Source organism: Neolamprologus brichardi, chromosome 7, assembly GCF_056152115.1.
Source record: "Neolamprologus brichardi isolate AB-2024 chromosome 7, ASM5615211v1, whole genome shotgun sequence".
Classification (NCBI taxonomy): Eukaryota; Metazoa; Chordata; class Actinopteri; order Cichliformes; family Cichlidae; genus Neolamprologus; species Neolamprologus brichardi.
The window spans coordinates 4,787,367-4,813,265 of record NC_142110.1 but is presented as its reverse complement, the minus strand read 5'-3'; the positions used below and the strand labels follow the sequence as shown (position 1 = coordinate 4,813,265).

Here is a 25,899-nt window from a genome sequence, read left to right as displayed (position 1 = left end):
GGATGGCTACATCTGATTGGTGAAAGACTTACAGGTAACTCCACTGGCAGCATGATCCATTATTAGTAGTTATCTAATGTGTGAAATGAATTATTTAAAAAAGTGTTGAATGTTGCCAAATATAACGGAGTAAAAGTAGCGTTTCTTCTTCACAAATGTACTAGAACAGAATAGAATAGAATAGAATAGAATAGAATAGAATAGAATAGAATGCCATTATTGTCACTATACAGTTGTACAGTGAGATACAGAGCATCTCCAACTCAGTGCAAACATGTGTGGGTGGGCTGGGGGGGGCACAGTTCTGCAGCACTATATACATCTGAACAGTATTAACAGAAAAAGTATATAAAATGTACAAATATACAATCCAGAGTAAAAAAGTAAATAGGTAAATAAATAGTGTTATGTATATACGATTCGGGTTATTGCACATAGAATTTGGTATTGCACAGTCGTGGTTTATATTGGGGGTGGGGCTGTGTATAAGCCGTGAAAGCAGTTTTCCCGTGCTTCACTCGCGTACGTCAGTTTGAAGAGAAAAAAGAACTCCACGGGACTCCGATGTGAAAAGATGTAACAAATTTATTCCACAGTTTGCATCTTACAGGAGTGGTCAGGTTTAACTTATCCTCAACAAAATAACCTACTACGATAGGAAAACCGTGTGGCTCTGTTCTACCCTGCTGCTGCTTATAGCTTATGCTGTATAACTCTTTTTCTCTCTCTCCCCCCTCCTGCACCGCATGCGCTAATTTGCATACATCCGTGATGCGCAGATTTTATTATAAACACGAGTCTTTAAGGCACATGTATTCATGGTACTACGTAACCAAACCAACACAGCAATAAAATCATTTTAGTTCCACCATAAACATGCATTTACTTCCTAAATTATTAATTACACAAACAAGCTTAACAACAGCGAAATATAAATACTAAAACATATGAACTATCTTAACTTGGCTCCCACAGGCTGTGTTATTGGCGCATGTATGAGTTAAGGGTGGTTATGGCCTTTGGGAAGAAACTGTTCTTGAGGCTGTGGGTCTTTGTGCTGAGGCTAAAACCAGGCTGGGAACTGTTTTTGATGATGTGTGCTGCTCTGCTGAGGCAGCAGGAGAAATAAATGTCCATCAGGGAGGGGGAGAGGGCAGCCAATGATCTTCTGTGCTGCCTTGACTACACTCTGAAGCCTCGCTCTGTCTGCCTTAGTGCAGCTGCCATACCATACTGTGTGCAGTATGTTAGCAGGCTCTCAATGGATGAGCGGTAGAAGGTCAGCAGCAAGTTGGAGTCCAGCTTGTACTTCCCGAGGACCCTCAGGAAGTGCAGCCACTGTTCGGCCTTCTTGACTACTGCTGAGATGTTGTCTGTCCAGGAGATGTCAGCGGAGATGAGGATGTATAGGGGGGCTGAGTCCGTGCTGTGCCTCCTGAAGTCGACAATGACCTCTTTGGTTTTCTTAGTGTTCAGTTCCAGGTTATTTTTGGGTGTAGAGAGAATACAGGAGGGGGCTCAGCACACAGCCCTGTGGGGACCCAGTGCTCAGTGTGCGAGTGGAGGAGAGATGAGGGCCGAGTCCGTTTGTAAGAAAGTCCTTTATCCAGGCACGTGTGAGAGGGGGGAGGCCAAGAGTGACTAGGATGGGATGGCTGCCTGATCGAGTGAGAGGTTCAAGATTCTGGTGAAAGTATGCAGCCAAACCCAAATGCTTTTGTCCACAGTCACAGTTCCAATACAGAACTTGATATAGTCCAGTACTGATCCTGTGAAAGTTTCTAGGTCCTGGTGTTCTAATATGTCCCAGTCTGATTTTGTGAAGCAGTCCTGCTGTTTGGAGAGAGCATTTTCAGGCCAGCTTTTAACAGTCTTTGTGGTGGGCCCGGCACTGTGTTTGAGGGGGGTGTAGGCTGGGAAGAGCAGGAGGGAGAGGTGGTCGGACTGGCCAAGGTGGGGGAGGGGTATGACTCTATATGCATGCTTGATGTTGGAGTAAATATGATCTAGAGCAGCGGTCACCAACCCCCGGGCCTCGGACCGGTACCGGTCCGTGAGTCGTTTGGTACCGGGCCGTGAGAGTTGAGGCTCGGGTGTGAAATGTATACTTTTCAGGGTTTTTATCGGTTTTCAGCGTTATTTTGTTATCGTTTTTATTTTTAACTTGGTTTTCCTGGGTCTTTTCACGTGTGTTATGAATAAATCTTCTTTTTTTCGGTACCGGTACTAGTTTTATTTTGTTGTATTTATCCGCGACACCTTAAAGGCCGGTCCATGAAAATATTGTCGGGCATAAACCGGTCCGTGGCGCAAAAAAGGTTGGAGACCGCTGATCTAGAGTGTTCTCTCCCCTGGTGGGACATTTTACATGCTGATAGGACTTTGGGAGTACAGTCTTTATGTCGGCCTTATTAAAGTTACCTGCAAATATGTAAACACCTTCAGGGTGGACCTGCTGCTGTTTGTTAAAGGTGTTCAGCAGGATAGACAGCGTTGTGTTTACACATCGTGTCGGGTGGCATGTACACAGTGGTGATGATCACTACTGTTAGCTAGCTCGGTAGAAAAAAAGGCCGGCATTTTACTGACATGTACTCGAAGTTCGGGGAGCAGTGACTGTGTATAATTGTCCCGTTGTTGCACCAGCCCTCATGCACATAAATACAGAGTCCCCCTCCCTCTGCTCAAGCCCCCCTTTACTCAAAAGTAAAAAGTATGGTTCAATGGTCCTTTTAGAAGTATACTTTTTTCAAAAACTTACTCAAGTAAATGTAAATAGTAGAGTAAATGTAGCTCATTACTACCCAAGTCTGGTCTTCTTACTGTTGCCTCACAGCAGGAAGGTCCTGGATTTGAATCCACTGGCCACCTGAAGCCCCACTGTCTGGAGTTTGCATGCTCTCCTCACGTTTTTGCAGGTTCTCTCCGGGTAACTCCTGCTTCCACCCCAAATATATGTATAGAATCAAATTAACTGGTCACTCTTAACTGGCCATAGTTGAGAGTGAGAATGTGTGCACGTACGATTGTCTGCGCTGCAATAGACTGGTGATCTTGTCGGATCGCATGATAACATGATAACTGTTATCCAGCCAATGACGAGGAAATCCCGGTTTTTAGAGTCTATTAAAATCAAATTTGCTTCAAAAGATCCTCTGGAAAAGAGCACAGTACTTTAAACGGAGTTTATTAAACACAATCATATGAAGAGCAGAACAGTACATCACAACACATAGCAAAGCAGCAAAGCAAACCCATGGGGTGTAGAGCCTTTAAGCACAAACAGCAGGTAACTGATGGAAAAAGCTTCTTTTATAGGAGTCCACAAACCATCATCCTGCTGCTGGGTAACTTTCCATTCCTTGTCTTTTTACTTATTTAGTTTTAAATTAAAACGATAGGTATCTTCCCAATTTTACAAACGTCGATACTTTAACATATTAACTCCAGTTAATATGTTGATTTTACACATTTTTGTTCTCTTTTTGATCTTCAGCACTTGTCTTATATAACTTCCTGGCACCCCTTCCCAGACCTTTTCATCCATCATTTTAATCAGTCCTTTGACAGTTTTATGGCCAAAGTGAGTGAGAAATTCAGAAACAACAGGTGCAAGGACGGCTTCACAGTAGAAACGATTAATCTGCCTGACAGTTTTGTCAGTTTTGCTGCCAAAAGTAAGCTATAAATTTTATTAATGACAGGTTTTTAACAACTTTGGACAGTGTAGGCTGTCAGAGGTGCATCTTCAGCAGGGCCAACTTCGATTAACCCTTTGTCTTGGCATGTCACCACAGGTCATAACACAATCACAAGTTACAAATTAATCTTAATTATGCTGTTAAATGCTTAACATGGTGTCAATAGAAAATTGTACTTAGTAGTCACTATAATCTTTTAATAATATAAGTTTGCATATGATAGAATACTGCATGATGACCTCTTTATGACTCAGACTGTATTGTTTTAATTCACTTTAATTCAATCATTTTAATAGAGGAGCCTCTCCTGGCACACACACACATATACACATCCACATTCCAATGTAATAAACGAACGCACCTACTGTTGTATATAAATAAAGACCAGGGCAGTGGCAGAGTGCGAGTCCCGGAGCCCTCACTCTCGTGCTGCAAGTAAAACTGTGTGTCTCCACTCGCTGACTCTCAGCTGAAGAAGTGTCTTTGGAATACTAAAGCTAAATTGCTAAAGCATATAGTTAGGGCTGGACCAGGTGACCCTGAATCCTCCCTTAGTTATGCTGCAATAGATGTAGGCTGCCGGGGGATTCCCATGATGCATTGAGTTTTTCCTTTCCAGTCACCTTTCTCACTCACTATGTATTAATAGACCTCTCTGTATTGAATCATATCTGTTATTAACCTCTGTCTCTCTTCCACAGCATGTCTTTATCCTGTCTTCCTTCTCTCACCCCAACCAATCACAGCAGATGGCCCCGCCCCTCCCTGAGCCTGGTTCTGTCGGAGGTTTCTTCCTGTTAAAAGGGAGTTTTTCCTTCCCACTGTCGCCAAAGTGCTTGCTCATAGGGGGTCATATGATTGTTGGGCTTTTCTCTGTATCTATGAAGCGCCTTGAGGCGACATTTGTTGTGATTTGGCGCTATATAAATAAAATTGAATTGAATTGAATTGAATTGAATACATCTGCTAAGATATATTCTAAAACACTTCTTCAGTAGAGAATCAGAGAGGAGAAACACACAGAATTTATTGCTAGCAAGGGCATCTCTCAGAACTCACACCCCAAGAGTGAGTCTCAGAGAGTGGCCCTGAGGACTTGCCCTGGTCCTTTATTTATACACTTCAGTGGGTGCTTGTGTGGTGTGTGTGTGGTGTGTGTGTGTGGTCAGAGTGTGACCCCATAAATGACTTCCCTAAACCTGCTGGACTGGAAGTCCAGCAGTTCATCAAACCAAAACCACTTAGACTGGAAACAGATATAACTACGTTAATCCTACCGTAAAACAATAAAACAAGGTACGACCTTTTCCCATGCTCCTAGGATGTGGGGGTGAAAGCCAGAACACCCTGGAATGTTACAGACTTCCTAGGATGAGACCAACTACATACTTCTAAACACAAATGATTACATGCAGTATTCTACCATATTCAAACTTATATCATTTAAGATTATACTGACTACTAAGTACAATTGTCCATTGATAACATCTCTTGACACATGGTGAATCCAATATATAAAAACGCTAGTGTAGGTATATAGTGTATGTCAGTATATACAACACGTTCTCACTCCCAAAGCGTAACATTTTACGCTAGGTGACAAATCGTCAACATATTACGTTTTCGCCTACCCACCACGTTCCTAAATGACGACCTCAGAAAAATGAGGAAATATGAGAACCATATGGACTCAATCTACACATGTTCGCTCTTTTTCTTCAAATCGCTTAGAAACACGCTATCTAACATCATTAAAGTCCTGGTTAAGGTCAGGAAAAAGGTTATGGTTAGGGCTAGGGATAAGGTTAGGTTTAGAGCTGGAATACAGGGCTGGAACGTCTATTACCGAGGGAGTGTCATTGCACTGGATTTCGGCCATAACCCGCCGCGTACCATAAGAACGCTGAAGGTCTCTTTTTGCGTTCCTCAGGAACGCCCAGGGACGTGACAAAACGTTGGCATGTTACGCCTCGGGAGTGAGAACGGGCTCGTATATATGATTATATAGCATATATGTTCAGTGTATACAAGTTTGTCCATGCTGTACCCTACCCTTTGTCCTGTGATAGATGGGATAGGTTTCAGACCTCCTGCAACCCTGAATTGGATAAACGAGAGAAGATAGTATCTCCATCAGCTAAATGGGTTTGTCATGTAATTAAATTGTAGAAGCACATTTTTTAAGGAGATAAAATGTCTGATGCTGTCAGGTGAATGCAGGAAAAATGGACTCTCCCAGAGAAAAGTGGATGCTGATTGCTGGAAACCTGGCACTCAAGCAGGTACATCATTTTCATTCAAAATGACAAGGAAATAAAAAACTGTGTGACAAAATATATGGATAAATTTCAATGTTCCATATATCTGCTTATCTGTGCAGTATGACATTATGTCTGCCAGGAATGATATTTTCTCTCTATTCTTTTCATTTAACAAGCTACAAGCTACAGTGCTGGGCCTGCTGGCTTCCCTAATGGCATCTCTGTTGGGCTGGATGGCAGAAGGACAGATGCCCTTTAATCATATAATGCTCCTATGCTCAACCAGTGTTTCTACTGCATTTGTGGCTTCACTGCTGCAAGGTAAATAATAACTTGCCATTACTTCACTGTCCTTGACCTCTCTGTGACGAAGTGGTTAGGCATGAACTCATTTACCACTTGTCCCTTAACGATATTGAGAATTTATTCTTTGTTATTTTACAGTCAACCATAATAGTAGTTACATCCATTACATTCATGCCATTCCTGTTTTTTAAAGCAAATACTGTTAACCATCAGGTCATTTGAATTTTCTTCTGTTCACAGGCAAATGTCTTTTAAATTATGTTTCTTTATGTTGCTTTGGTTACACTTACCATGTTTATTCATTTATTCAGGTCCTATATCTAAACCAGGTGTGTGGGAAGGGCCGCCCCAGTACTTCCTGTTTATATAGGGTCATGAGGTCATTGATTGCATCACTGGGTATAACCAAATGAAGGGTTTTTCATTTTGTATCGCATTGTTTATTTTCTTAAAAGAATCCCTTTGAGTTGTTTTTGTATGCAGTGTTTTACTTTTCAAACCATTTAGCTGAGTAAATGAGTCAATTTCATGCATAATTTTATTCCTCTTCTTTGTCTAGAATCGTATTGTTATCAATGGTAGAGACTAACAGTGTTGGTCAAGTTACTTGTCAGTGATTACTTCCCCCCGAAGGTAATCCCGTTACTTTACTGATTACTTATTTTCAAAAGTAATTAGTTACTTAGTTACATGATTTACAACCTGAATACGTAATAAAGCAATAGATCTTTCAGCCCAATTCTGCTTTTTCTGCATAATCCATCATACAAAATGTAATGAAATGGGGAAAAGTCTCTTTTTAAAATTTGTTTTATTCGTTTTAATCTTTTAACTTTATGCATCAAGCAAAAATTTAATTAAATGCAACATTCTCTGACTTTAGTTTAACATTTAAACCTATTTTCTGCACATTCCAGCACATAAAAGAAAATATTTTTTGTGTTTACACTCAGTCTTTCAAATAGATGCAAGTAAAACACAGCAGAAAATAAATAAAATCAAAGACTAGCGGTCCTGATGCTCTATTTTCACCTGTAAAGCAGGAGTAGGGTAGGCGGAGGTTTACCCTGGTGCAGGTGTGCCGCAGCGGTCAGTGGAAGAATCCGCGAGTTTCTCTGTTAATTTCCCATTACGTCGTTGTGCACTCGGTGCTTGTTTATGGGTTTTCTTCGCTGTAAAAAGAAGTTTTCTTCCCACGCACAACGGACACTAATGTTTTTGTCACTTTTTATAGAATCAAACTCAAAGTAAGGTCAGTACTTCCACGCTTTAAACGCTGCACGCTCATACTCTCTCCGCACTCGATATATGATCCACTGTTGATCTGCACACAGCTGTTGTCACGAACGTGCACTCGCTTACGTCATTGTCATGAGACATTCTTGCAAAAAAATCACGGTTTTAGTAACGCAGTAACGCAGCGTTCCTACGGGAAAGTAACGGTAATCTAATTACCGTTTTTGCAATAGTAATCCCTTACTTTACTCGTTACTTGAAAAAAGTAATCAGATTGGGCTGCACAGACTTTTGCACTTTTGCAGCTTTGTGGTTTTCACACTCTTGTTTAGATGATTTTTGTCTTTGTTTCCCTTTTTGTGTGTCTGTGGATGTGCAGAACATGTCATACCATAAGTAACCAGTGCATGAGCGCTACTGAAATTCAAATTGTTGTCACTGTGCTGTTGTGACACGTGCAATTACAACAATGTTAAAAAATAACATCCAGAGTTGTTCATTATAAGAAGGGGATCTACTCTCAGTCAAGTCGAGCAGTTTAGCCAAATTAGAGCCAACAGCACTTCTGCTCCCTCCAGCAACTGTAGTAAATTGGATGTGAATAGTCAATAGTTCAGCTATGAACTCTTCACATAAGCAGCCTTGACACTGAAACACCTCAAGCCAGGATATTTTGTTGCTGAAGGTGTGTGGTTCTTTGTGCCTCTTGTGTTGTGATGCAGCGTGTCTCCAGTTTTGCTCGCTGTTGAAAACGCCTGTGGAGGGACAGTCTAGACACACGCATTTTCTTAACACACATGCCGCTTTCACCCACACAAAAAATGGTATTTCTCAAAGGTCGAATGCACTTATGGCATCGTCTCGGGTCTCTGTGGCTCTAATGGACTTTTTTTGATAAAACAGGTTTAATGGACTACTGTGCTTTGTTGCTGTGGAGATGTTCAATAAAACAGTCTCCAGTCTCGCTCTATCGCCGCTGTCCTGCTGCGCTGTCTGTTTTATCAAAATCTGGATTACCACCGGGCTGCAGCAGGTCATGAATTTCCAAGCTGTTTAATCAAGGCTGTTGTAACCTGCTGTGTCCGTTATTGTATCGCATTTTCTTATGTTTGTGCAAAAGTTGGTTCAAGTGATACAGTTCCTCCAAAGCTCTGCTCCAATTCTATGGCTATTAGCAAATGCCAAAGAAACATAAACAGAACACTTTATCCCCTACCTAGCTGATATATAAGTTTGGATGTATTTCTCCACCCTGACATAGACCCCAAACACTAAACTCAGTCTTTGATTCAACATTGTGCTGCAAAACAGTTGAATTCCTGCATTTGGAAAAAGCCCACAATTTGTCCCTGTGTATCCACAAATATAAACCATGAGCTAATCTGTTTTGTTTTTAATTTAAAAAGCAGACATCTAAGCATCTTCTTTAATAATATTACCTTAAAAAGACTATGGAAAATTTAATTATATGCAACATTCTCTGACTTGAAGAAATTAGTTTAACATTTAAACCTATTTTCAGCACATTCCAGCACATGAAATAAAATAGGTTTTTGTGTTTATACTCACTCTTTCAAATAAATGCAAGTGAAACACAGCAGAAAATAAATAAAATCAAAGACTCAGCGGTCCTGTTGCTCTATTTTTACCTGTGTAGCAGGAGGAGTTTCTCTGTGAATTTCCCATTCCATGGCAGCGTACTTGGTGCTTGCTCGGAGGTTTAGGGTTTTTTTCGCTGTAAAAAAAAAAAAACAGCAATCTACCATCTTTTCAAAAATTCTTGAAAAAATAGTTGCCACACAACTCCACTCACATTTAACCAGTGTTGGGAAGGTTACTTTTAAAATGTATTCCATTACAGAATACAAAATACATGCCCTAAAATGTATTCTGTAACGTATTCCGTTACGTTACTCAATGAGAGTAACGTATTCTGAATACTTTGGATTACTTAATATATTATCATGCATTTTACAACTACATGAATGTACTATTGCTGTGTGATTTATTACGATTACTGAAGGTCCGCGGCTCTGAACCGTAGTAAAGGGACCTCTGACTAATACGGTGGGTTCTGTGTCGGGCTCGTAGCCGAAAACTAGCTTTACTTTGTTGTCTGGGTCAACTTTGCTAGCAAGAGACAGAGAGAGGTGTTGAAAGGCTGCTCCAACGGAACTTATTGTTTAGGAGGAAAACACGAACAAAGCGTACAGTCAAGTCTTAATAGCTTACTTACAACTGGGCTCGTCAGGCACTCTTCTTGGCTGCAGTGGTTATTATTATATTTACATGCTTCCAGCTCCCGTTTTTGCTGGATGACAACTTGTACTTTTCGACTCTCCTTTTTCTCCCTCCCTCGCTCACAGACACATAACGGGTATGGCAGTCCAGGGAGAATTCCCTGCAGCACGGACTACACCGCCCATGATGCTACATTCTTTAGAGCTATGCTTGTAGCATTCTGCGATTAGCTTAGCACAACAACAACGAAAAGGCGCTCTCTCACCCAGGAAACACTCAGAGCGAGAGCGTCACCCTGTAACCATGGCAACCGCAACGCAGCCGCCTGAAACTACTGTCAAACAAAACCCAAACAGGCCTGACCCGCCACAGTATGAAACAGGAAAGTACCGCCGTGTAATCCATTTATTTTAACAAAGTAACTGTATTCTAAATACCACCTTTTTAAACGGTAACTGTAACGGAATACAGTTACTCATATTTTGTATTTTAAATACGTAACGGCGGTACATGTATTCCGTTACTCCCCAACACTGCATTTAACTAATAATCTGTATGAACAGTTCCACTCTGGTTTTCGTCCCTCCCATAGCACTGAAACAGCACTTATAAAAATAACCAATGATCTTCTTATAGCAGCTGACTCCGGTTTACTTTCCATCCTTATTCTCCTCAATCTGAGCGCTGCTTTCGACACTATTTCTCACTCCATTCTTCTCAGTAGGCTAGCCTCCATCGGTCTCCCCCATACTCCACTAACCTGGTTTAAATCGTACCTGTCTGATCGCACTCAGTTTATTCAACTCAAATCCTTTACTTCTTAGCCCTTTCCTCTGACCACTGGCGTGCCCCAGGGATCTGTCCTGGGGCCCCTTCTTTTCATTATCTACCTTCTACCGCTCGGACACATTTTTTGTAAATACAATATTCAGTTTCACTGTTATGCCGATGACACCCAGCTTTATCTGTCCGCTAAACCTGATTCTGCTCTTCCCCCATCCTCCCTCACCCTTTGTTTAGCCAAACTAAATTCATGGTTCTCTTCTAATTTTCTCAAACTCAATAGTAATAAATCCGAGCTTCTCTTGGTCGGCACTAAATCAACATTATCCAGAACCAACAGTTTCTCTGTTACTATCAATAACTCGCCAATCTTCATCTCTTCCTCTGTGAAAAGCTTGGGTGTCATCCTCGACAGTACTTTATCTTTCAATTCACATATTAATAATGTCACTCGGTCTGCATATTTTCAATTGCGCAACATTAATCGTCTCTGTCCTTTTCTCACCAAACATGCCACTGCCATTCTTGTCCGCAGCCTTGTTACTTCTCGGATTGATTATTGTAATTCACTTCCCGTATTATCACCAGGACCCCTTCATTGGCTCCTGGTCAAATACCGTATCAATTTCAAAATACTCTTGTACACATTTAAGTCTATTCATCATCTCTCTCTTCCATATCTCTCTGATCTGGTTCGGATCACCGCCCCATCTTGGTGTCTTAGGCTATGTTCACACTGCAGGCGAAAGCGCATCAAATCCGATTTTTTTGACCCTATGCGACCCATATCCGATCATGGTATGACAGTGTGAACGGCACAAATCCGATATTTTCAAATCCGATCTGGGTCACTTTCATATGTGGTACTGAATCCGATACATATCCGATGTTTTAGAAAGCGACTGCTGTTTGAATGGTCATGTCGCATTAAATACGCCTTTTACGTCACTGACACAAGACAGACGCCAATTATCAGCGCCGGAGAAGACATTGCAAATGCTTCCTGGCCATGCAGTGTAGATGTCAGTGAACCTGTTTGGAAGACAGCGTTGGAGAAACGTGAACATTTTATTTGTACTGTATAATCTGCAGATTCTGACAGAAATTTTCAACTATCCTTTGAAGCATCAGTCAAACAATACTGTTTGCTCTGGGTCTAAACAGAGCGCGTTGTGTGTGACGTCTTCTTTTGCACATGCGGGCCGCTTCACACTAGAGCGCGTTTGCTGTCGCATTTTATTTGTAGTGTGAACGAGCAGACAAAAAAATCGGATTTGATCAAAAAATCGGAATTGAGCATTAAGACATTCTTTCCCAGCCTCACATGCTGCTTCCTGTCCATCAGGAAGTCAGTAATCCACCGGCAGATGGGATCAGGCACATTCATCTGGGAAAGCTTGCCTTGGTCTGGAAGGATGGTGTTGAAGGCGGAGCTGAAGTCCACAAACAGGATCCTGGCGTAGGTTCCTGGGGAGTCCAGATGCTGCAGGATGTTGATAGCATCGTCTACAGACCTGTTGGCTCTGTATGCAAACTGCAGGGGGTCCAGGAGGGGGGCCATGAGAGTCTTGAGGTAGGAGAGAACCAGGCGCTCCAATGACTTCATGACCACAGATGTCAGAGCTACAGGTCTGTAGTCATTTAGTCCAGTGATCCTTGGTTTCTTGGGGACAGGGATTATGGTAGAGGACTTGAAGCAGGCAGGCACATGACATGCCTGCAGTGAGGATTTGAAAATGCCAGAAACACTGGGGCCAGCTTGTTTGCACACTGTCTGAGGGTGGCAGGAGACACACCGTCTGGGCCAGGAGCTTTTCGAGCATTCAGACTCTTGAACTGTTTCATCACATCTGCTTCATGAATATGAAGGGTTGTAGTGGGAGAAGGTGGTGTGAAATCCTCCTTGGTGTGGGGTGTGGAGGGGGTGTTGTAGGTGAAGTGTTTGATGGTGGTGAAGGCTCTATCCGGTCGTTAAGTCTGACGTCACTAGCCGTGTCTGGGCCTAAACTCCGCTGCAGGTCCATATATCAAACGATCACTATGGCATTACTGAGAGTTGAAAAACTGTCTAAAGTCTTTCATCCTTAATAAAATGATCAGCGTTCTGCTCTACCAGGTGTAACAATTGAGTTTAACATCCAGGCATCCATGAAAACGGAATTTATGACATTTAACGGAGTTAGAAGTTAGCAGGAAGTTAGCTCGCTAGCTTCTATCTAAATACAATATAGCATGTCCTGACTGCTGGGTTTTGGAAACAAATTAAAACGTACAGCTCTGTTATCACTGCCAACATAAATGAAGACAGAAAACTAAACAGCAGTGACGTTTGTAGGGTTACTGAAGTTTGGCTAGCTGGTATATAATGATGTGCTACGTGACCGCTAGCGACACAGCTATGTTAGCATAATATAAACAAGCTAACTTTTTTTCCACTCGATAAAAGTTAACGTGAGTGTTCTCGGTGGTCAGGAACAAATGTAATCGCATGGCAGGATGCTGTAAAAGGACCAAACTTCAGCCAGGAGAACAACTGAGATAATCCATCCACAATACGAGGTTAGTCATTCATATACTGCTGCATGGGCTGGGCTGTAGTTACATCCTAAGGTTTTAAAAACTGAGCTTAAATAAATGATTAGCGGTAATAAAAGCCGAGGGAGGTCAACAGTGATCACTGACTGTTTTAGGATCTTTTTGAGATTAAATAGAAGAAAATACAAAACATTAAACATGTTAACAACACAAAAGCCATATAAAACGCAGACTATTTTAGGCCCGGAAGTAGGATTCATCATGTCATCACTTAACGACCGGATAGAGATTGACAGACCACGTGACTTTTGCGCATTGCATGCCGGGTACTAGTGGGAAACAATCAAAGCAATGCATCAAACGCAAGCATTTGCAGCACCGCAAAACGTTCATTCTCCGGTTCCAATACCTTCTTGCTTTTTCTTTGCCCCCCAAAAAAGGTATGTACAAAATGAAGGAGAACAATGCCGCTCCGTACAAAGACAGACTTGATGAAAAGTCAAAGAAAAGATACGAGGAAAAAATCAAAGGAGTGAAAGGGTTATACCCTTACGAGCAAACAGAGTGGACAAAATACGTTAGCGTGCTGCCCAACTTTCACCACGCTCATATTTATAATTATACGGTTCTTGGAGTGAGTGCATACACTCATGAAGTTTAGTAACTTCAGGTCACTGCAACAAGCCCAGGAACAGTTTACCGACGGATGGGTACAGGACCTTGAAATGCACCGTGTAGAACGAAAGACCATTGTACGTATCATAAGTTTACCAGTCTCACAAATCGTCTTCATAAATACACATTCGTTAACCGTTTATTAATAGGACCTTTGAGCTTAACGGTAATTAATTAGTAGTGGAAATAATTTCTGGTACGCATTACAGAAATGTAGCAGTGACAATAATATTGTATGCTGTAATCCTACTGTGCAATTAGTGATACAAAACAACTGTTTTATCCTGTGAATAAAAGTATATGTTTTTGTCAATGTACCAGGGTAATAACAGAAGCGAAACGCAATATTGTGTCAGGACAATTCACTATTTAAGCACAATAAACAAAGGAGCATAGCGCGACAATTTCTGTTCAGCGCCAGACTTGCTTGTAACCTATATCACCAATTATGTTATGAAAAATGATGTATTAACTACTACAAAACACTGACCTTTGTGGAAATGCTTGGAGCAGACTAACATGTGAGCTGGAGTGTTCTGGGACTTTATATTTGGTCTTCGAATGGCTGCAATCCAGGCCATCCGTTGGCTCTTTGTTACTTTGGAAACATGGCTTGAACAATTTCTCTTCAACGACGTAATCCGATAACAACCGATCTCTTTACCCGTCGGCTTCCCATGGCTGTCATGCGACCGGCTATTGCAGTTAATAATACAACAGCTTCTTGCCATTTTTTGTGTTTCTTTTTATCGCTGTGTAACTGATTTCAATTGAAAGCCTGCGTACGCTAGTACTGCTTGCCACGCGTTCCCAGAATCCTTTGCGGTTTTACCCCTGAATGACGTCACATTTTCAATCTCTAAGGCGAGGGGAGAGGTCGGGGAATGAATGTCCAAAGTGTCTCTATTGTTGGGGCCGTTGGAGGTGAGAAGGCTGCTTGATGGCTCGTCAAAACGGCAGTAAAAGTCGTTAAGGGTGTTGGCCAAGAGCAAGTTATCAGTGGAGGGGGGGGTTTTAGGCTTGTAGTTGGCAATATTAACACCCACTCACGTCTTGGGCTATTTGACCTCAGTAAATCACATGATAGGGTGGGGCTAGATCTCACAATGGGTTCACACATAAAACTTGGCTGATTGTGACCCACTCCCATTTTCACACTGTTGAAATCTCCCAATTCTTTGAATCTTTGGGCTGTCATGGCGCCTAAGTTATGACCTCGGGCTCCCTGTCTTTCTACTCCCTACAAGAGTGGGGGCACAGAATGTTGTTTGCTCTTGCTATTACCGGCCCCAAGGTCCTTCGCACGCAACCTTCTCAGAAAATGATTTAAGCAGTCTGACATGACAAGAAAACAGTGTAAAACATTCACAACAGATAAATGGTGGCGCCCACCTGTCTAACAGAACCCCAAGATAGTCACATTCTTTTAATCCCCAAAGATATACTGGAACATTTGTCTAACATACTACAAAAATATACTGCGAAGATGGTCATGTTCTTTAACCTAAAAATATAAGGAAAACTAAGCTATATATTTTGCACACAACTTAGACTAAGGAATATATTTATGTTCTACAGCTGTTTAACATAATTCGTCTACCCTGACTATGGGTATAAGATAACATAGTTTGAATGAGGATTTCACAACACCTTGGCTCGTGTGATTAGGCAGGGGATCAATAGGGGGTCCACGACCCTCTTATTAACATTCCCAATAGGGCTTAAAAATCTAGGACTCTCCACCAATTGCTCTTAGAACTAAAGAAGCTTCTCGGATGAGAGGTGACGCTTTTCCAAGCTCCGTAGACTATGATGACTTGGATTACTGAGGACCTTCACAGACATCATTTCATAGCATCTTTATTGCTCTGTAGCTACAATGCACACAGTACATATTCACAGCTACTGATGTCTAAAATAATTCAATTACTACTATTATTTACTGGGCGTAGTGTTCTAGCAGTGACCTGAATACTCCAAAATGATGACATTTTTCCTAATTTTCCCCATTAAAATGTGTTTTTGGTTACAACTGAATGAACTCTGGCCCTTGCTTTCCATTCATTCTTGACTCTATATTACTTTATTCTATTAAAGCTGAAATATTTGAATGGAAACATTTTAAGGTCAAATGCTCAAGCAGAATGAACACTGAACACTTTTAGCTTGTCTTTAACTTCTTCAAGGTATCGTTATGGTGGGAGTGATCATTGGCTCCAAGCGGATAGGAATCAACCCTGACAATGTGGCCACACCGATAGCAGCCAGCTTTGGAGATCTCATCACTCTTGCCTTGTTGGCATGCTTCAGTCAGTGGTTCTACTCGTTTATAGGTGAGAGATAAGGGCCATAACATGGTCTGGTTTGAATGTACAAACAGTGAAGAGTAATGCTGTATATTTGGTGCAAGTGCTAGAAGTCATGTATTTTTTACTTTTGGCCAACAGATGACACCAGTTCACCCAAGTCCACAAAGATCACAGCCTTTACTTTTTCAACTAAATCCTGATAGAAAATAAAAGGCAAAATAATCTCTTTTTTTCTTTTTGACAGAACTTTATCCATATGTGTTGTATCTGGTAAATCTATCGTTTTTATGCCTGATTCCTGCCTGGGTGGCTGCCTCATCCAAACATCCAGCCAGTGAAATCTTGCTGCACACAGGCTGGGAACCCATCATTATAGCAATGCTCATCAGCAGGTACTCTCTGCTGCTTTCACATGTTCAGATTTCCTGATGGTGTTCTCTAGTGTGAACTTTTAAATAAAGCAAACAAATTTGTATAATTTATATAATAACAATTTGATCATTTGATACCATTAACTCGTTTGCTTTATGTTATAAAAAGATAATAGAAAAATATTATGAATACCCTCACATACCTCTTAATGGTATTATTTTGATTGTCTTTCTTCTAGTATTGGAGGAGTTATTCTGGACAAGACTGTATTAGATCCAAACTTGGCAGGGATTATAGTTTATGCCCCTGTCATAAATGGTGAGTTGTTCTCTTTATTTGTGTTCTTGTATTTGAGATCATAACAGCATATTGATGTAACGTATGGACAATTCTACATTTTGTACATAATTTGGTAATGCTCGCATAATCATAATTTCTATTCTTAGCGAACATGTGAAAAAAATAACCCTGCTGTAAGACCGGTTCTCGAGAAATAATGGGGTAGGGTCAGAAAGTTATGTATCATAAGTTGAAGATGAAAAGAAAGAACAAAGGATGAAAGGGTACCCAACGCTGATCCTATATAAGAGGAAGGTCAGACTGCTGCCTTTTTCCTGTCTGTCCTTTTGTATGTCTTTGCCAGATGTGCTTTAAGGCTATACACCCCAGGGTTGCTTCGCTTTAGTTTGCTTTGCTTGCTTTCTATGTGTTATTTTTGCTGTAAAATGTACTGTTTTGCTGTTCATATGACAATATTTAATAAACTCTGTTCTAAGATTTCTACTCTTTTCCAAAAGATCTTTATGAGTGATTTGATATTAATTGAATCTGAAAAGCTGGACCACCACAGCTTTGTGTCAAAATTTGCTTGACAGGTGATTTAGTGAGCTGAAGCCAGGCCCTAAAAATTTATTATGAGGAAGTTAAAATGTCAGCCAAGATAGATAAGTTAATATGCATTGCTGTATATTCTTCAGCAGTGTTCCTTTTACTCGCCGAGGACAGTTTTGTGCTTGTTCGCCCATGCATGTCTTTGCATGAGGATGTTTGCGTATATATTTGCATTACCTGGAACTCAAACCTCTTCCAGTGAAAGAAGTATTATATTTCTGCTTGTAAAATAATATGACCAGTAATATGAGTTGAAAAATCATTTGTGGTTCTGTATTGCTGGTAGATAGCAACAAGCCAATGTTTGCATATATTCCCGTTCTTTGTACGGTATTTCTTCCTTTTGTTTGTATGTAGTTTTTTTTAATTGCTAGTTTTTATAGTTCTTTTTGTTACTATTTGTTACTATTGTTACTATTTTTGTGTCTTGTTAAAAGGCCACTTTTATCCCTTTCCATTAGTTGATAGAGTCACTAAAAGACATTTTTACAATGGCAAATAAGTAAAGTTGCGCCACAGGCTGGTCTATGTCCGACCATATTTTCACGGACTGGCCTTTAAGGTGTCGCGCACTAATACAAAACAATACAAATAAAACCAGTATTGGTACCAAAAAAAGAGATGTATTCATACCACATGGGAAAAGACCCAGGGAAACCAAGTTAACGATAAAAACAATTACAAAATAACGATAAAAAATGATAAAGTGGTCCCCACGGGTTGGGGACTGCTGGATTAGGGAAAATCCAAAATAAGTTCAAACCTGTGCACCTAATTCTTGTTTTTAAATACGTTACAGATATATGGTGTAAAATCATACCACCCTGGAAAAAGAGAGTTGAAAGACCCCCAATGAATGTATGTAAACTTCCAACTACAACTGTAGGTTTAGTCTAGACCAGGGGTGGGCAATCTCAGTCCACGAGGGCCGGTGTCCCTGCAGGTTTTAGATCTCACCTTGGATCAACACACCTGAATCACAAGATTAGTTCGTTACCAGGCCTCTGGAGAACTTCAGGACATGTTGAGGAGCTAATTTAGCCATTTAAATCAGCTGTGTTGGTTCGAGGACACATCTAAAACCTGCAGGGACACCGGCCCTCGTGGACTGAGATTGCCCACCCCTGGTCTAGACAATTAACAACGTGACCTGGAATTTAACTCAAGCTATTGGTTAAGTCAAATCCTGCAATGGGATCCAAATGTTTAAACTGCACTGCAACTTGCACCTTTAAACAAAATGATCAAGATCTCTAAAATGTTGGGTAAACCATGTCTCACATGACCAGCTTACAGCCATTCCCTCTAAGATTAAGATTAAGATACTTTATATGTCATTATTGAAAGACACAACATTTTTACACACAATTTTTTTAATAAACTCTATCAACCAATCACAATGGATAAAAGTAGCATTTTAAAAAGATGCAAAAACCTAGGGTTTACTCAGGTCCCAGTGATGAAACTATCTTGCGAACACACCTCACTGTCTACACAGATGCTCTGACTGTTAAATTTCAAAAAGACTCCACACTCACAGCTGGGACTTTATCGTGTCGCCACACTTTAAGGCCTGTTAAAGATCTGAAAGTGTGACGACCTGGATAAGAATCTGATAATCAGAGAGCAATCTGGGGAAGACTTCTTTCCTTTAGCTGTAATTTGCATAGTCAATCCTACAACTGGGATCTTTTATCTTAAAAACAATTTGCTTTTCAAAACATGAATACATGAATATGCATAGTCCTTACTTGTTGTAGGCAACAAGTCTTTGACACCAAAAATGTGTGAAGTTCTTTAGAATTCTGTGCGAGGCCTTTTCCACTTTTACATGCATAATCACTCTGATTCTTTTCATATTTCTTTGCTTCTTTGTTTATTCATTTGTTTCTTTCTTTTAAGTTTTGTTTGCCCCTCCATAGATTTAGGGAAAACTATTAGAAAACACTTGTATTTCCATTGCCATGAAGTTTATTTATTTTTTATCTTATTCATAAGTATTTATGATGAAGCACAGTGCAGTGTTCTACTTGTAGATAAGGGGCTTAACTTAATGGAAGATTGAAATCATTTTATGACCACTTCTGGCATATGTGAGATTAGACAGCAGTCCTGTATTCTCTAAACTGAATAAAAAAATGCTAATTTAATCATGAAAATAATTTACTGAAATACAATTTCAATAATGTGTTGAGAAAATAAACAAAAGGAACTCCTGGGCCAATAAGCTGTACCAAACAGATTTGAACAAAATCTATATACGGACCAGCAACAACAACAGCAGCTCCACGGCTTCTTACCAAGGTTGCCCAATCTGTGATTTCCTTGCCCTGCCAGATGTTCAGAAAATCTGATACTTTACATCCTGATGCATTCTCAATCATCCAGGTAAGTAAATACGGGTCTCTGTGGCTTTTAAAACCCAAAACACGCTGTGCCAAAAATCGGTCCACCCCAAGGATCAGGTCCGCTGACACAAACAGAGGAGCATAGTGTACGCTGTTAAGTGCCAGGAGGATTGCCAGGATTTATATATCAGAGAAATAAAACAACCTCTGGAGAAGCGGATGGCACAAAACAGAAGAGCTACCTCGTCAGGCCAGGACTCTGCAGTCTATTTACACCTACAGGCCAGTGGACACTCTTTCAATGATGAGGATGTAACATCCTGGACAGGGAGGAGCGCCGAGTCAAGGAGGCCATTCACGTGAAAAGGGAAAGACCATCTCTGAATCGAGGAGGGGGCCTGAGGGTACATCTGTCACCATCTTACCATGCTGTGATTGCAGCCATTCCCCAACTCTCTGTGAATGGTACTCATGGACATTGATCAGTGGTTGTTGATCAATGGTCATGAGAATTTGCATAATTATGATAAAGGAACTGACCTCCCAGCCCATTGTTCCTTCAGTGGTGCAATGTACTGTTTATAAGATTGGGGAAACCTGCAGTCAGCTGAGACTGAGGAAGTCACTTGGATGAGTGACAAAATCTTTCTCCCATATGAACAGAATCAACCTTTGATGATGACCGTGGCTCAGGGGGTTGGGAAGCGTATCTGTAACCGGAAGGTTGCCGGTTCGATCCCCGGGCTCTCTGTCCTGGTTGTTGTGTCCTTGGGCAAGACACTTTACCCTACCGCCTACTGGTGTTGGCCAGAGGGGCCGATGGCGCGATATGGCAGCCTCGCTTCTGTCAGTCTTCCCCAGGGCAGCTGTGGCTACAACCGTAGCTTGCTTTCACCAGTGAGTGAATGAATAGTGGCATTGTAAAGCGCTTTGGGTGCCTTGAAAAGCGCTATATAAATCCAATCCATTATTATTATTATTACTTTGGAGCAGATACTTCACTGTTCTCTCCCTATTTCCTATCTCCAATGTATCTCCATTGTGGCTCTTTCTCTGATAAATCTTTTATGAGGCCACATGGCCTTGTGTATCGCAACCATTCAGCCCATCCTTCTGCCATGAAAAAGACCCTGAGCAGCGTGGGTACAATCCATTTCCCAAGCTACATGTGGAGTCTAAATACAACACCCACACAGAGTCTTCGTCTTAGATAGATACTGATCACTCAAGCTCAAAAAGTTCTCAAAACATTCTGTGTTGTGAGACAAATACATGTGATGTAAAATAAATCATCTATTAGTACCATATATGTGATATTCCAGTGTTTTAGAATGTTTTTGAGAAGTTAACTGTCCTTTGGTCAAATTGAGTTGTACACATGTATTTTAATACACACATTAACTGAAAATAGTGGAGTAAATAATTATGGTACTTTTCACACATAATATTTCTCATTAAATGAAACACTAGTCAAAATATTAATGAGGATTTTTACTTCCCACTTTCCCTTCAGCAAAGTAGCATTTTGTGTTTTTCTCTTAGGAAGCTTATGGTGCAAATGCTAATGTGTCACACTTTATGGTATTTGTAGCTCTGACACATGACCAGAAGTCTGATTTTGGGACAGTACAATTCTTGGAAACAAAGTTTTTGACTCTCATGCTAATTGTGGCACAGTTTCCCTTGTTTTGTCACAGCACACAAGATAAGATAAGATAAGATAAGATAAGATGACCTTTATTAGTCCCACAGGTGGGAAATTTGTTTGTTACAGCAAAAGTGCAAAGTTATGTAGCAGAAATGTGGAGATTAGAGAAATATTTTACTGCTATGGTTCATAATCATCATCATTACCATTGCATTAATCATACAGTTTACAGTATTGATATTGTATTCAGATGTTTAAACATATCGGTACCCAATTAGCCTTTATTACAGGTGCAGTTATAACCACGTTAAACTGTTGAGTTAAATCAATAATCTTAAATGCTTTTGAATGCTTGTTATAATCTTAAATGTGTATGTAGGGATGCACCAATACCGATACTGGTATCGGTATTGGGGCCGATACTGTAAAATGTGTGTGTACTCATACTCGTAAAAGTTAACCGATACCATGAACCGATACCAACTTATTTTATTAATCAGAGGGTGGCTTGTCATTTCTGTTGTAGTTTTTTTAGATTGGCCACTAGGGAGCCAATTATTATTTTATTTATTATTTATTTAATAATAATTATTTTGTTTGTTTGTTTACAATATAGACACTCTGCAATAATTTAAAAGTTTATTTTATTCGCAAACCTAATTTGTATTTATTTTATTCCAAACAGAAGTGTTTATTTATTATTCTGAAAGCTCGAGACAGTGCCAATAGTTCAGTGATATTTTGTAAAATTACAATGTGGAGACTGCAATAATTTAACAGAAGTGCTTATTTTTCACTTGAAATTTTTTTGTGGTCATTTTTATTAAGATTTTATTTTTTATCGGCAGGGAATATAATAAAACCTGTCTTCCAATTAATTGTATTTGTGTGTGTGTGTGTGTGTGTGTGTGGTAGAAGTATCGTTTTTTGTACTCTGTATCGGCAGGTACTCAGATCCAAGTATCGGTATCGTATCGTTTGAAAAAATTGGAATCGTTGCATCCCTATGTGTATGTGCTGATTCTGTTGGGTTGTAAAAGAAAGGCCTAACTCTGAGTACACTCTATGCCAAAGTAGACAGGAAGTGCAGGCTTTTGCAGAGCGTGCTTGTGAAAGTTACTTTGAGGAGCTGTGGGGAGGATGCTATTTGAATAACCAGGTTATTCATTGTTATCTTTTAGTCATTTATATCCTTTTTATTAAGCTTTGAAGTAGGGGCATTCATTTGATTAAAACATTTATTCAATATATTACACATATAGTTTCAGTTGTGCACGTGCTGGCCTTCTGTCTGGTGGAAAAGGTTACAAGGTTCAGCTGGTGAGGTGAGAGGTGAAACTGAGTGCATTTCATGCTGACACACACACATGTACACACACAGTAGATAGACTCATTTATAGGTGAGAGGTTAGTCATGTTTGCTTGCAACTGCAAAATTGTCTCTGCAAAAAGAGGAACAGTTTCTTGCAGGATGTAGGTCTGGTGTTCCAGACGAGAAGCGAAAGTCGGAAGGTTGACAGGAAGCATCTGCTGTGGAGATGCTTCCTGATTACAGTGTCACAGTGTTGTGATCAGTGTTGTTATTTTGAAAGTTGATTACCTCCTGTATCTCTCCTCAATATTGAACCCTTAACAGAAATTAGAGAACACTGAAATGCAATGCAATAAAATACTATATACAATAGAATGAAATAGAATAATATATACAATAGAATAAAATAGAATACAAATGCTATATACAACTGAGTAAGAAAATACAAAAGTACAACTTTGTCAGAATATATATATTCTGACAATATATATATAGGTTAGGTTGGTCACCAGTTGAATGTCTTCCTTTTTTGTTCATATTCTTTATTCTTTACTTGCACAAAAGCTGGCTTAAATGCTCCTTTTCTTTTCTCGTGAGGTGTTGGAGGAAATCTCGTTTCCATACAATCTAGTCGTATTTCAACTCATCTGCATTTGAAATACTCACCGGGACAGTTGCCTGAGGGTCGACAGAGCTGTTCCAACCCTTGGCACACATTCTTTGGTTCAGGTAAAAATCAAATTTGAAACAATTTACATAATAAACACAGTTTTCCAACACAATCTGACGTTCACCTTCTGTTGGGCAGGAGCAAACCATCGATCTGCTAAGATTCTGCTTCTCCTGGTGATCCCTGGTCAGTTGATCTTCTTACATGCTGTTCACCTGATCAAAGGAGGCCACACTTTGCCAAGTCCTCTCTTCACCATCGCCTTCTTGTCTGCGTCTTTGATTCAGGTAAGTCAAATGTGCACTGACAGGCTATTTCTCTTTGCATAGAGCAACCTAGTCTGCTGTGATCTTATGTCTCATTCTTTGTTTTTTAGGTGTTAATTCTGCTCTGCATGGCTGACTGCTTGGTTCACTGTTTGTGGAGGAGGGGTAAAGACCCTGACAGTTACTCAATACCTTACCTCACAGCCCTTGGAGATCTTCTAGGGACTGCTCTACTTTCAATTGTTTTTCTCATGCTGTGGTGCATTGGTGATTCAGGCAGTGTGTAGATTCAAAATGAGAAAACAAAACCCTTATAGTGCTTATGATTTTAAAAGGCAAAATGCAAGTAATACTGAAGATTTGCAACACACAAATGTGCCTTCACCTTTATGAACAAGTAACACAGTTTTCTGCCTTAAGGTGTTTATTTAAAACACAAGAAACACACCTACAGGACACATACAAATACTCTTAATTTTTGCACATTTCACATCTTTGTGTCTGTCTAATCCACTGCAAACCATCGTGTACTTACAAAGTCAGGACGTCACGAAAACAGTCAAACCATGACAGCGAGAGTGCAATTTTTTTCATCTTGTGTTTCACTCTGTGTGTGTGTGTGTGTGTTGTCACAATATGGTTTCTAAATACCTGAAATTTGACTGAGGTTTTTTTACCCCTGTATTTTCTCTTAGTACAGAAATGAAAGTGCAATGAAACATTATGTGGAGCCCTATTCAGATGTATTGCATTTTAAATCTTTTTTATAATGTTGCAAATTTGTATTCAGTGTAGCTCTTCTACATTGTAACTTTGCTATGTCTGAAAAAGTACATTAAGTGGTAGAAACCAGCTACTGTGTCTCTTGTCTTTCCGTTTCAGATAGTTTTGAGATAATGGAAAGGCTGATGAATGAACACAGAAAAGGCAGAACAGTCCAGCACAATAACGTACTATGTAGCAGCTGTAAACCTATCTGGGGGCTCTAGTAATGAAGCTACTGAATGTTAAACAAATTCTTCTTAATCTTTCTTTGTCTACCAGTAGAGTTCACAGCAGCCCCAAGAACTGTATGTGCAAAAGTTATGAAATTTGGGACCATATCTGGGAAAAGTCCCTCCACAGTTTTGCCTCTGAGTCTGGATTGCTCACCTAAAGATTGAAGTCAAATGTGTGATGTTCAAAAATGGGATGGTTTTAAATTTCTTGGACAAAGTCGGGTTCAAAACACACTGTGTTAAAAAATAAAGAAATTTAACATTTAACATGCCACAATTTCACTATTGTGATTTTTAAAGTGACTTATGTCAGCTGACTAACTGGAGAATAAAACGAGCACGGATCAATCGGTTCCCTTATTTGTGCAAAAAAACTCAAAAACAAAGCAAACTTAAATGTAACAAATTTAAGTAACGTGCGGGAAAGAAAAACATTTGGGATTTCAAAAAAAGAATAAAATCTAGTTGAGCTGTTGCACCAGAATCCTTATTTGTATGATGTCAAAGGAGCTTGCAAAGAAAAGCGTCTGGACTTCTTTAAGTTACTTGAAGACGTTTCACCTTCATCCGAGAAGCTTCTTCAGTTCTAAGGTCAAATGATGCGGAGTCCCAGATTTAAACCTAGTGGGAGTTTCCCCCCACAGAGGGACAAAAGGACCCCCTGATGATCCTCTAATCGCCTGAGCCAAGGTGTGAAACTGGGTGTGGGTCCCAATCAGCCAGAGTTTTGGGTGAGTTCATTGTGAAATCTGGCCCCACCTTATCATGCGAATTCCTGAGGTCAGATGGCCCAGGATGTGAGTGGGCGTTAAGGGTCTGGGAAGGGAACTCAAAACTTAACGAAGTCCAGACGCTTTTCTTTGCAAGCTCCTTTGACTACGATGACCTGGATGACTGAGAACCTTCACAGACATTTGTATGATGTGTTCTGCAGCTGTGATCACTATCATACTTACGTGAGTCTGTGTTATCATTATACAATCTTTATGCATTAATCTTGACTTCTCGCCAAAATTTAGTGATCCATGTCACACATGATCGCAACAAACTGCTGAAACTGCACAGTATGAAGGCGCCTTTAAACCAAGCTCTCGTGGGTCTGGTATGCACTGACATCAAATTTGTCTCTCAGAAAAGTGTAATTTGACCTTTGATGACTCTGCAGTCACAAAATAAAACGTTCCTGTCATTGTTTCCTGCTTGCTTCCGAGTATGTTATCTATGATATCTATGACAGCTGCACACAGCTATTGTGTGCAGCTGTCATTATTATTAATTATGGCATTAAATTGAGACATGATGATTAATGAGAGTAAGCACAAGGTTACAAAGGCAAGCTTCCATAAT

General features: G+C 40.2%; 1 protein-coding gene across 1 annotated transcript in view; it reads left to right on the top strand.

Moving 5' to 3' along the window:
- slc41a2a (solute carrier family 41 member 2a) overlaps positions 1 to 23,841 on the top strand; it is a 28,924-nt gene extending 5,083 nt beyond the window's left edge. The window contains exons 3-10 of the mRNA XM_087844332.1: positions 5,912 to 5,983; positions 6,139 to 6,283; positions 15,925 to 16,071; positions 16,292 to 16,439; positions 16,658 to 16,737; positions 23,216 to 23,347; positions 23,427 to 23,575; positions 23,665 to 23,841. Coding sequence (XP_087700458.1) covers positions 5,912 to 5,983; positions 6,139 to 6,283; positions 15,925 to 16,071; positions 16,292 to 16,439; positions 16,658 to 16,737; positions 23,216 to 23,347; positions 23,427 to 23,575; positions 23,665 to 23,841 — 1,050 coding nt within the window. The remainder of the gene's footprint in view (positions 1 to 5,911; positions 5,984 to 6,138; positions 6,284 to 15,924; positions 16,072 to 16,291; positions 16,440 to 16,657; positions 16,738 to 23,215; positions 23,348 to 23,426; positions 23,576 to 23,664) is intronic.
- The last annotated feature ends 2,058 nt before the right edge of the window (positions 23,842 to 25,899 follow it).